The following is a 12,246-nucleotide window of genomic DNA, read 5'->3' as shown; positions in this document are numbered from 1 at the left end:
ATCATAAAATGGTGCGCCAGAGGCAAGTCCGTGATGCGGCTGCATTGAGAACAAGAAGAAATAACCCGGACTGGAACAGAGCAGCTTTTATTTACCAACCAGAGATCGATTATCAATCCATGGTGTGATATTAGGCTGTATGTCAATTACTTGCGCAGAATGTGGTGCCAAAAAGTGGAAAGGAGAATCCAAGGGAATGTGCTGCAGTGATGGAAAAGTCAAACTTTGCCTTGTGCAGACGCCCCCCGAGCCACTCAAATCCTCGGTATCTGGTCACACCCGGAGTCTAAACACTTTCTGACCAACATCAGGAAGTACAATTCCTGCTTTCAAATGACTTCTTTTGGTGCGACTAAGGAGATAGTGGAGCCAGGATTTATGCCCACATTCAAAGTTCAAGGCCAAGTCTATCATCGAATTGGATCCATTCAGCCACTGACTGGCGAAGAGCCAAAGTTTCTTCAGATATACTTCATGGGAGATGAAGGTCAGCAAGGCAACCAGCGATGCAGCAATGTTCCTGGTGCCAGACTAGAAATTGTCCTCTCCCTCCAAGGGATGCTCAACCAACACAATTTATTGGTTACAAGTTTCAAACATGCAGCACAACAAGTCACCTCCAATGATTATCAGGTTGTAATCAGTGCATCCAAGGTCCCAAGCGGGGAGCATGCACAGAGGTTCAATGCCCCAACTTGTGGTGAGGTTGCTGTTCTCATGGTGGGTGAAGAACATGGTAAGAGAGACATTGTGCTTCGATACCAAGACAACACCATCAAACGAATTCCTGAGACAAACAGAGCATATGATGCCCTACAATACCCCATTATACTGTGGCAAGGGCAAGATGGGTACCACATCCAGATTCCTCAAATTATAAAAGCAACTGGACAAAGTCATCCTCGAAAAACTGTCTACTCTAAGGACTTCTATTCCTTCATGATCATGGACAGGGAAGGCGGAAATCACATATTGAGGTGCGCCAACCTCTTTCACCAGTATGTTGTTGACGAGTATGCCAAAATTGAGAGTGAGCGCCTTCTTTACATTCAACTCAATCAAAAACGCCTGCGTGTAGAACAGTATGTTCATCTAAGGGACGCTATCAATGCCGACGGAGATGCAAACGTTCAGAATGTGGGGAGATTAGTTATCTTGCCTTCATCCTTCACAGGTGGCCCAATATACATGCACGAGAGGACTCAAGATGCCATGACCTATATCAGGCAATTTGGCAGGCCCGATCTCTTTATCACCTTCACTTGCAATCCAAAATAGAAGGAGATCCAGGTTGAACTTTATCAAAACCAAAAGCCAACAGAGAGACATGACATCATTGCAAAGGAAGGTGGCGTCTTTGGGAAGACAAGATGTAACTTGCACACAATTGAGTGGCAAAAACGTGGTCTTCCTCATGCTCACATATTGCTATGGATGAGGGAAAAAATTCATGCGAATGACATTGACTCAATCATCTGTGCTGAGCTACCCGACCCGAATCAAGACCCTGCCCAATGCAAGACCGCAAGTGTACCAAGAAGTATCCAAGAAACTTTTTGAAAGAAACTCAGGCAGGGCATGATGGCTATCCTCTATATCGTCGCAGAAATATAGAAGATGGTGGATTTGAAACAAAGCTCAGACCTAGCACTAACTCTGAAATGAAGGTTGACAACCAGTGGATCGTTCCCTACTGCCCTCTTCTTTGCAAGATATTTGAGGCCCACATTAATGTGGAATTCTGCAATTCTGTGAAAGCCATCAAATATGTTTGCAAATACATCAACAAAGGGTCTGACATGGCCGTATTTGCCTTACAAAAAGAGGGGCAAAGTGTGGATGAAGTTCAGCTTTTTGTCAAAGGAAGATACATCAGCACCAATGAGGCCATTTGGAGAATTCTTGGCTTCCCCATCCATGAGCGTTCCCCCACAGTGGTCCATTTGGCAGTTCACCTCGAAAATGGTCAACGCATCTACTTCACCGAAGGAAATGCCCAAGAACAGGCCCTGGCTCCACAAGATACAACCCTGATGGCGTTTTTTGTTTTGTGCCAAAGTGACCCATTTGCTGCCAACCTGCTCTACCATCAAGTTCCCTCCTACTATACGTGGACTGCTCAAAAGAAATGGAAGCGACGTGCTGGTGACGGTGAATCTGATGCCTTGGGAAGAGTTTACACAGTTCATCCCAACAATCAGGAGTGCTACTTTCTGCGAATGCTTCTCCATGTTGTGAAAGGGCCTAAATCTTTCCAAGACCTCCAAAACAGTGGAAGGAGTTGTTTGTGAAACATACAGGGAAGCTTGCAATCTTCGTGGAATTCTTGAGGATGGTCAGCATCTTGATAAAGCTATGACAGAAGCTTCTGTTAGTCAGTCCCCTTCTCAACTCAGATTGCTCTTCTGCATAATTCTTCAAGTTTGCAGCCCATCTAACCCCATGGGACTCTGGGAAAAATACAAAGAGGGCATGAGTGAGGACATCCTCCACAGAGCTCAACAAGAAAGTCCCAACCTCGAGGTGACCTTTTCTGATGTCATCTTTAACCAGGCCCTCATCCTCCTTGAAGACAAACTTCGCTCCATTGGTGGTAAAGACCTCAACTCTTTCGGACTACCAACACCCTCCAGGGACAACCTGCATGCCCTTGCCCAAGAGATCGTACGTGAAATATCCTATGATGGTTTAGAGCTTCTTAAATTTATTGAGGAGAATGAACCAAAGCTGATGGATGCACAAAGAGAAGCCTACAGGAAAATCTTGGAAGACATTGAGTCTAAAAATGGAGGCATGTTTTTCCTTGATGCACCTGGCGGTACTGGGAAGACCTTTCTTCTCAACCTGCTCCTGGCTAAGGTTCGCCAGAGGCAGAAAATTGCTCTGGCTGTGGCATCGTCAGGGATTGCATCGACTCTGCTTATTGGAGGAAGAACTGCCCATTCCACATTCAAGCTTCCATTAGATCTATCCCGACAAGAAAACCCCGTTTGTAATATTTCAAAGGGGACTGCCCTTGCACAAGTCCTGGTTAATTGTGAATTAATAGTGTGGGATGAATGCACCATGTCCCACAAGGGAGCATTTGAGGCTGTCAACACAACTTTGCAGGACCTCCGCAACAATTCCAGGATTATGTGGTGTGTAACTTTTCTTATGGCTGGTGACTTCCGACAAACCTTGCCTGTGGTACTTCGAGGGACCAAAGCTGATGAGTTAAATGCCTGCATCAAGTCTTCATTCCTCTGGAGGCACGTAATGAAACTGAGACTAACTACAAACATGCATGTATATCTCCATGGAGACCAAGAGGCAGGAAACTTTGCTGAAGCTCTCCTTGATATTGGAAATGGCATAATTCTTGCTGACGGCACAGATGGACTTATCACCATGTCTAAAGGCATCCTTTCCACTTCGGAAGAGGAACTGGAGGAAAAAGTGTACCCAAACATGCAACAACACTTTCAAGATGTTGTCTGGCTAGAGGAGAGGGCCATTTTGGCTCCAAAAAATGATGCCGTTCACAGAATAAATTCCATGTTGTTGCAGAAATTATCTGGAGAGAGCAAGTCCTACAAATCTATTGACACAGTGTTGGACCATGATCAAATTGTTCACTATCCAGTTGAATTCTTGAATTCTCTGCAGCTCCCGGGTGTACCACCACACAACTTGCTACTAAAAATGGGGGCACCTGTCTTGCTATTGAGAAACTTGGACCCACCTAGACTATGCAATGGCACAAGGTTAATTGTTACAGAATTACATTGTAATGTTATCAAAGCTACAATCATTACAGGCAATTCTAAAGGTGAGGACGTCTTTATCCCTCGCATACCTATAATCCCTAATGACACAGTCTTTGAATTTAAGAGGCTTCAATTCCCCATCCAGCTCAGCTTTGCCATGTCCATTAACAAGGCGCAAGGACAATCTTTAAAAGTGGTGGGACTGAATTTGGGAACTCACTGCTTTTCTCATGGCCAACTTTATGTTGGATGCTCTCGTGTAGGCAGTGAAAACTATTTACATTACTTTGCACCAGCAGGCAGGACCAGAAATATTGTTTACAAAGAAGCTCTTTGTATAGGGGGGTGTTGGTCAGCAAAAAGTGGCAGTTTTACCTGTCGGCGATCTTGCAGTCAGCGGTTGTTTGCGGCACCGCCCGTGCGCTGTTGTTCCTTCGCCTAGGATCTTACCTGCCCTACTTCCCTTCTCCCCATTTCCCCCTTTTTCCTATTACAAGTTATATAGTCTGTGTTTTTGCAGTGCCTTACTATAGTACAAATAAATACGTGTTTTTCTACCATTGACCATCTACTTACGACTCATTGGATTCGATAAAAGACCAAGGCATGTACATGTTATGTAGTAGTACAGAGTTAGCCTGATATCTTTAATCTAAATTGTTGTATGGTTGTTATTGTTAGACTTGCATCCCACTGGGATTTTTGCGCGCAGCGTTGATACACGGAGTTTTTCCAGGAAGATTTTGCAGTTTTTCCCTGGATGTTTTTGTCGCGCGTCGTCACTTTAAGATGTTCTTTTTTAATGTTTTGGTTTCTTGCGGTTGAACCTGAGTCAAGAGCCGTATAAAAAGGCACTAAATAAATGTTAACTACAATTAAATACATGTTTCTGTTTGTCTTCTTGTGTATGGCACTTTTGGAGAGCTAAATGTCAATGTTCAGGTCTGCTGGCAACGAAAGGGCTTCAGGAGAGAGCTTATGCAAGTCCTGTTATTCCTACATTGAAGAGACGGAAACCACACTGGCTTATTATGTGGTCCATCATTTGGGTTCACAGTTCCATTGCTTATTTAGTATTACAGTTTTTATTCTCCTAAACACGTTAAATTCATACACAAATACTTTTTACGTACATTAAACTATTTGTGTATGTAATATATGTACTACCACACTCGGTATGTACTGCTGTCATCACAGCAGGTACCACCACACTCGGTATGTACTGCTGTCATCATAGGTACCAACACAGTATGCATTGCTGTAGTGATAGCAGGTACCACCACAGTCGGTATGCACTGCTGTAATCATAGCAGGTACCATCAGTCAGTATGCACTGCTGTAATCATAGCAGGTCCCACCACAGCAGTATGCACTGCTGTAATCATACCAGGTACCACCACAATATGCACTGCTGTAGTCATAGCAGGTACCATCACCAGTGAGTGGTTAGTGGTGAGTGTTGATGTTGAGGGTGAGTGGTGAATAGTAAGGGTGAGTGGTGAGGGTGAGTGGTGAAGGTGTGTGGTGAGGTTGAGTGGTGAGGTTGAGTGGTGAGCGTGAGTGGTGGGGTGTGGTGAGTGGGGAGGGTGAGTGCTGAGGGTGAGTGGTTAGGATTTGTGGTGATGGTGAGTGGTGAGGGTGAGTGGTGACGGTGAGTGTTGATGTTGAGGGTGAGTGGTGAATAGTAAGGGTGAGTGGTGAGGGTGAGTGGTGAAGGTGTGTGGTGAGGTTGAGTGGTGAGTAGTAACGGTGAGTGGTGAGGGTGAGTGGTAAGGGTGAGTGGTAAGGGTGAGTGGTGAGGGTGTGGTGAGAGTGAATGGTGAGGGTGATGTGCTGAGGGTGAGTGGTTAGGATTTGTGGTGAGGGTGAGTGGTGACGGTGAGTGTTGATGTTGAGGGTGAGTGGTGAATAGTAAGGGTGAGTGGTGAGCATGAGTGGTGAGGGTAAGTAGTGAGGGTGAGTGGTTAGGGGTGAGTAGTGAGGGTGAGTGGTGAGGGTGAGTAGTGAGGGTAAGGGTGAGTGGTCAGTGGTGAGGTTGAGTGGTGAGGTTGAGTGGTGAGTAGGCAGGGTGAGTGGTGAGGGTGAGGGGTCAAGGTGAGTGGTGAGCGTGAGTGGTGATGGTGAGTGGTGAGGAAGAGTGGTGAGGTTGAGTGGTGAGTAGTAAGGGTGAGTGGTGAGGGTTAGTGGTGAGGGTGAGTGGTGAGGGTAAGTGGTGATGGTGAGTAGTGAGGGTGAGTGGTTAGGGGTGAGTGGTGGGGATGAGTGGTGAGGGTGAGTGGTGAGGGTCAGTGGTGAAGGTGAGTGATGAGGGTTAGTGGTGAGGGGTGATTGGTGGTGGTGGTGGTGAGTGGTGAGCGTGAGTGGTGAATGGTGAGGGTGAGTGGTGATGGTGAGTAGTGAGAGTGAGTGGTGATGGTGAGTGGTGAGGGTGAGTGGTGATGGTGAGGGGTGAGTGGTGAGGGTGAGTGGTGAGGTTGAATGGTGAGTAGTAAGGGTGAGTGGTGAGGGTGAGGGTTAGTGGTGAGGGTGAGTGGTGAGGGTTAGTGGGGAGGGTGAGTGGTTAGGGTTTGTGGTGAGGGTAAGTGGTGATGGTGAGTAGTGAGGGTGAATGGTTAGGGGTGAGTGGTGGGGATGAGTGGTGAGGGTGAGTGGTGAGGGTCAGTGGTGAAGGTGAGTGAAGGTGAGTAGTGAGGATGAGTGGTGAGGGTGATTAGGGAGCAGTGAGGAGTGGTGAGGGTGATTAGTGAGGGTGAGTGGTGGTGGTGAGGGTGAGTGGTAAGCGTGAGTGGTGAGGGAGAGGGTGAGTGGTGAGGGTGAGTGGTGAGCGTGAGTGGTGAGTATTTGTATATATATGTAAGCTTATTAAGAAATATATTTTTCACCCGGGCAACGCCGGATACTTCTGCTAGTATTATATAATTTTTACGATGTAGAATTGTAATGTATTATTTACTGTTAGTAACTCAGCTTATTGTAGAGTATAGTAAGTATACTGATGATGCTATGTAGTTTATACTTTAGTTGTTTATGTAGTTTATACTTTAGTTTTTTTTACTTGGTTGTTTAGTAACTGCAGCTACATACTATTAACATTCCTTTCCTTTGTTAATGCTACCCCCCTTCCCCCTCCTTTTGATGCTGCTAATCCTGCATAATGCACGGGCATAATATTAATTTGAAACCCCCCCACCCACCTCCTACGCATTTTCCATATGCTAAATTCCTCTTGATATGCAAATGATTTTGTCAAGGCGCTCTTCTTCCCACCTCCCCCCCTCTAACCCAACTTAAATATACGCTCCAAGCTTGGTGGTGTTTCATTCTTCACCTGAGAACGGCTGCTTACGTTGTAGCCGAAACGTCGTGAGAATTATTTTATTATGTTTTATTTTTATTATTTTATTACTTCCCTTCTACGTGACTTTACCGAAAGAACCAAGAAGAAGACTGTCCCCCTAGTTATGATTCACGAGAGGAGAAAGACAAGGAGGGGGGGCTACTCCCCAATGGAGTTGCCGATGTGGAAACGTAAACAAAAGTCGTCACGTGGGAGAGGACATCCATCAGAAGACAATGCAACTGCTTAGTGGCCAATTAACGCCGAAATTTAAAAACAAATAACCGGAGATTACTCAGTAGAGATGACGTACAGTAGGATCGCACCCCCAGATGCGACACCTTGACAGGACCCTCCAGAGAAAAGGGTCTTGAGATTCAGCGAGACTCTCCCAGGTAGACAAGCGGAGTAATATTAAAGTAAAGAGTTGCAGTCCAAGGTAAGCCTTTGAACGTGAACTCTGTCACCTCAACACAGCGCATATCGCTTCAGGGAATCGCTCCGTTACAATGCACCACACCGAACCCCTTCTACCCGCTCCTTTTATCTTCTTCTCTGTCCTTTCTGGAACCTTAAAGGCCTCTCCACCAATCTCCCTTTGTCTTCCCTACCGGTCTCCGCGTTGAAACAGACACGTTCCGCGTTATAATGGGGCACGTTCCTCGTTATAACATCACATAACGGCAAGATAAACGTTCCCAAACGAAAGAACCGTGTTATAGAAAAAACGCGTTGTAGTGTGAACACCGTCACGCATTAAGCGAGGACTCACCGTATCCCTTTATAGGGTTCTCTAGGCATTCCTTACACCAATAATATTTTTTTTATTTTACCAGGTAAGACCCATTAAGCTATATAGATATTTTGCAGAAACGATCTGGCCAAAAATTATAGCTCATCGGAGTGGCTGATGTGAAAATTTATAGCAGCCAAATACTCTAAACATGTGGCCATTCTAAATGTGGAGGGAAAAAACGGAGGACCCAGAGAAAAAATCCACATGACTACATGGAGAGACACGTACACTCCAAATATAGAGGCGTCAGGGTCGGGTTCGAACCCACAGCTTCATGTGTACCAGGCGAAGGTAGTTAACATCTCGTAGCCACTGTGGCGTGTAATTAGTACTAATATCCATAATAATCAAGTGGAATGTGCGTGTAAGAGTGCCCTGTGACGGTGAACTCACACAAACACTACGGAGCTGGGAGGGCTTGTAGTCGGGGGGATCCAATAAAAGCTCAGGTTCGTCTTGGAGGTGCTGGTGGAGTGCGTCACCGCGGCGTTTGCCACGGAATTGCACTGCAAGACACAGAAACAAAACGACATCGGACATTGTTATTGAAGCTGGAGTTAACCCAATGAGCCTATGGAGCCCTTTGTTAGCCGTTGTACAGCCCAGGCCGGGTTGGCAATGAATGAAACATGCACAGGATGACCACATGCCCCAGCCGTGTTGATCCCCCGTACCTCGCCTCGCCTTGAATTAAAGGGGCTTTACGTGCTTAGAATGGGCCAATGTCCAGCCTGAAACATCCCTTAACCTGGGCATTAACCACCCACCACATTCCATCCAAATCGTGCCGAATTTCCATGTTTTGTTTACTTGACATACCTCACTAATTGGCTGTCGGGTCGTGGCAGATTAAACGACATCCGCCAAGAGTGATGATCAAGAACCAAAAGGAGTAATGGCAGGACCTAAAGAGTGACCAACGTAGAAGTACAAAACAAGGTTGCACGTAGAAGGAGACGACCTGAGGATGATACAGGCGGTGATGAGAAGGAAACTGGCACACAACATGTAGGATGAAAATTAAAAGTGTTGTTCAGAAATATGGAAGGAACCGGAACTAGAGAAATGCCTCAGAGAATGGCTTGACGACGACATAAGAGATTGGTGCTAACAAGATGTACTTGAGCATGTTGCACAAGGCAAAGGAAAGTGGAAACAAATGACGAGATGTGCAGTGGACACCTACGGACTCTCTGCCCATGGATCGTGATTATGAGGATGATGTCAACCGAGGGCTGAGTCACCTGTACGAATTTGTTGCCTGTAGGTGGGGTGTCCCATGTGCCCACGATGGTCGTGTTGTCGGGTATTCGCGCTTGCAGGAAGTAGCCCTTGAAGGTGCCCACGATGGTCACTGTGGACAGACACAAGGAGGCGACAATTTCTGAGACGCCCACAGCCCCCCCCCCCCACCTTAGCTCGGCTGTCGCGCTTCTCACCACTTTCGTGACGCGAGCAGTGGCCGGGAAGGCTCCACAGTAAAAGTGGACAAACGGGTTCGTTTTAAATTACCCGTGAATTTCAGCCCAGCGCTCTCTTGAATTGAAGACGGACAGAGCTCTAGAGGACAAGTCGGCTTCGCCACTGGAGACTTCACGCGGACATTTTTCAGTCAGCGCAATGTTCATAATGAATTGCAAAAGTCCGTCCGTCACAAATTTGTATCTCCCAAATGGGTCGTCGGGGGGATAACACGCAGAGCACTGCAGTTTTTAAATTCAACAGTCTTGGCACCAGATGTCCGTACAGTGCATATCAACCATCCCCCAGGTTCAAATGAAATGCGCAAAACATAAACAGTCCTCAACTTAAGAACACCCGCATTTACGTACACCCGACTTACGAACTAGCTTCCATGAAATATATTTATTTTGACGACTTAAAACGCGACCTCGCACTTGCAAACTGAACTGCGGGAACAATTTTGTTCAGCGGAGCGATCCTGCGCGATATGTCATCAGTCAAACTTGCGCTGGGAGTGTTTGTGCGTGTGAGAGAAGGCGGTGTGTGTGTGAAAGTGTGTGTGTGAGAGAGAGCGGTGTGTGTATGGGGAGCGGTGGTGCACTGGTTAGCGTGCTGCGCTATGAATCCGGCGAACCGAGTTCGATTTCCACTCACGACCAACACCAGTGGCGATTATCCGAACCGCTCCTTGGCCTCCCCGAGGTCGACTCAGCCTCAAATGAGTGCCTGGTGCAGTGTGTAAATATTTACACCACGGAGACGAAGGCAGCGGGCGTGGTGCTTTCCACTCACCCCTCGTGTGCCGTGCCGGCCTTCATAGGCGCTGCTCTCCAAAAGTGTGTTAAAGCTAAGTGGGGGATAGTTGGAGTGTGCGTACGTATCCTGTGTGTGTTTATGTGTGTGGGTGCATGCCCTGTGTGTGTGTCTGTGTGCGCGTGCCCTGTGTGTGTGCGCGTGCCCTGTGTGAGTGCAATTTTGGTGACTAATTGCGTCCCTTCATACAAGCAAACCAGCATCCTGACTCAAGGTAAGTTAAAATAAACGGATTTTTTATGTTATGTTACTTTAATTTGTGTTTTATTTACTGTGCAGTATTTTGTTCACAGTGTTACGTGCAAATGTACAATATTTCTCATTAGTTTAACTGCTTCCCTTTTTTGTTGAACCGTAACAAATTGCATAGCAATGATCGTGTGGCAATTAAAATATGGAGCGCTATTACGTTTTGACTTACGAACAAATATCTTCGTTAATCGAGGGTGCCTTGTCGTAATTAAGTAGAGTACAACACAGTAGCATCTGCTCGTTTTCCAAGCGACTATATAGCTGAGTGAGCGATCCGTGATGGTTGAACGCCGTGCAGATGAGCAGCGGTCAGTCCTGTCGACTGAGTCCGCGATACGGGATGGAGGAATCCGCACCTGCGACTAGCACGGTTGGCTACGTTCGGTGTGAAAGAAGCTCAACGTACGTACAGTCGACGAGCGGAGGGAGTTGTGTCGGGGTGGTGGGGGTGGTGGGGTCATTCACTCACCGTTAACCTTGGTGCCAGTGGTGAAGGTGCTGCTGTTGGTGACGATGGAGTAGGGTGTGCCGGTCAGTGTGTTGGTGCCGTGATCTGGAAGCATGGTGGTGCAGACATCCGCTGGTGCTCCATCATCGTAGCCCTGAGCTCTGTGCAGACCCACCAACCCCACCATCCACACAGCCAGCAGCGCCTCCATAATTCCCAGAGAGAGACGAGGCCACAGGGTTTAAGTCGACTACAAATATTAGTGTTCAATATTAATTTATTTCGGATAGTAAAACATAAAAACTTTGAGCAAAAATAAATGATGGGGCCAATTGTTTTATATAAGCCGGCGTAGGTTAACAGCACACAACCACAAAATAATGAAAATGTCTTTTGTTCAAATGTTAAAATTGTTGGTGTTTGCGAATGTTCTGCGTGCAAACGGTGAGTGGAGCAGCATAGGTGCTGTGAGCCGGACCTGCGTGGGCGCCAGGGCTTCTTATACAATCGAGGGATGAGGGGGTATAGGGGCCACAGTGTGGATTGGACAAAAACGGTGGCACTCATTGGTCAACGGTGCCACAGCGATTTAGATGAAAAATTGCGCAATTGAAATTTTGCAATATTTTGAATTCTTCTGAAGCGCACGGCGTGACGATTGGCCACTTTTTGTCATGTCCAGTCGCTTTTTAATTAGAGCTATGTATATGGCTCTGTGGGCTTTTACCTGCTAAAAATGAAAATAGCGGCTTTGCTACTACTAAATGCATTTTTTTAATTTAAAGCTTTCGTGACTGCAGGGATTCATATTCTTGGTTCTTTCAGTAAAGTCACGTAGAAGGGAAATAATAAAATAATATTAATATAAACCAATAAAAATTCTCACGACGTTTCGACTGCAACACAAGCAATCATCATCAGTTGTGAAATCCACAGCAAGACAATTTGAAAAAAGTGGCGGTTTTCCTAACGTCATTATTTCCCTTCTACGTGACTTTACTAAATGCATGTTTCTAAATGTTAAGAGAGAAAAAATTGGGGGTGCGGGAGAAAAATGCACGTGACTAAATGTACGACAGGCATCGTCAGGGCCGGGATGGAACCCACGACTTCCTGTATACCAGGCGAGGTAGTCAACATCTCCTCAGCGTCGCGGTCCTCTGACCGACACCGCGCTGCTGCGCGAGGTTCGTCCTCTCGCTCGGGGAGGGGTCATTCGGGGCTGCGACGTTTGCTTCGAGTCCCCTCGGGCAGCGCAACGACGAGACCACTACACCTTGTGCTTCAGCAGAATTAAGAAATATTGCGCAATGTTCCACGTTGCACAATTTTTCCGAGCCGACGTGGCCCCTCGTGACCAATGTGGTCCCCCTTGTGTTGTCTGCTC

At 46.6% G+C, this 12,246-nt stretch overlaps 1 protein-coding gene across 1 annotated transcript in view; it reads right to left on the bottom strand.

The window, feature by feature from the left end:
- LOC133362906 (putative defense protein 3) overlaps positions 1-11,341 on the bottom strand; it is a 33,651-nt gene extending 22,310 nt beyond the window's left edge. The window contains exons 1-3 of the mRNA XM_061581871.1: positions 10,881-11,341; positions 9,127-9,236; positions 8,276-8,388 (exon numbers count right to left, since the gene is read on the bottom strand). Coding sequence (XP_061437855.1) covers positions 8,276-8,388; positions 9,127-9,236; positions 10,881-11,070 — 413 coding nt within the window. The 5' untranslated portion in view covers positions 11,071-11,341. The remainder of the gene's footprint in view (positions 1-8,275; positions 8,389-9,126; positions 9,237-10,880) is intronic.
- Positions 11,342-12,246: the final 905 nt, after the last annotated feature.

This window comes from Lethenteron reissneri, unplaced genomic scaffold (genome assembly GCF_015708825.2).
Source record: "Lethenteron reissneri isolate LAM-NWPU_2019-01 unplaced genomic scaffold, ASM1570882v1 scaffold_1638, whole genome shotgun sequence".
Classification (NCBI taxonomy): Eukaryota; Metazoa; Chordata; class Hyperoartia; order Petromyzontiformes; family Petromyzontidae; genus Lethenteron; species Lethenteron reissneri.
Note: the sequence above shows the minus strand (reverse complement) of the source record. Positions and strands in the feature narration are given on the sequence as shown.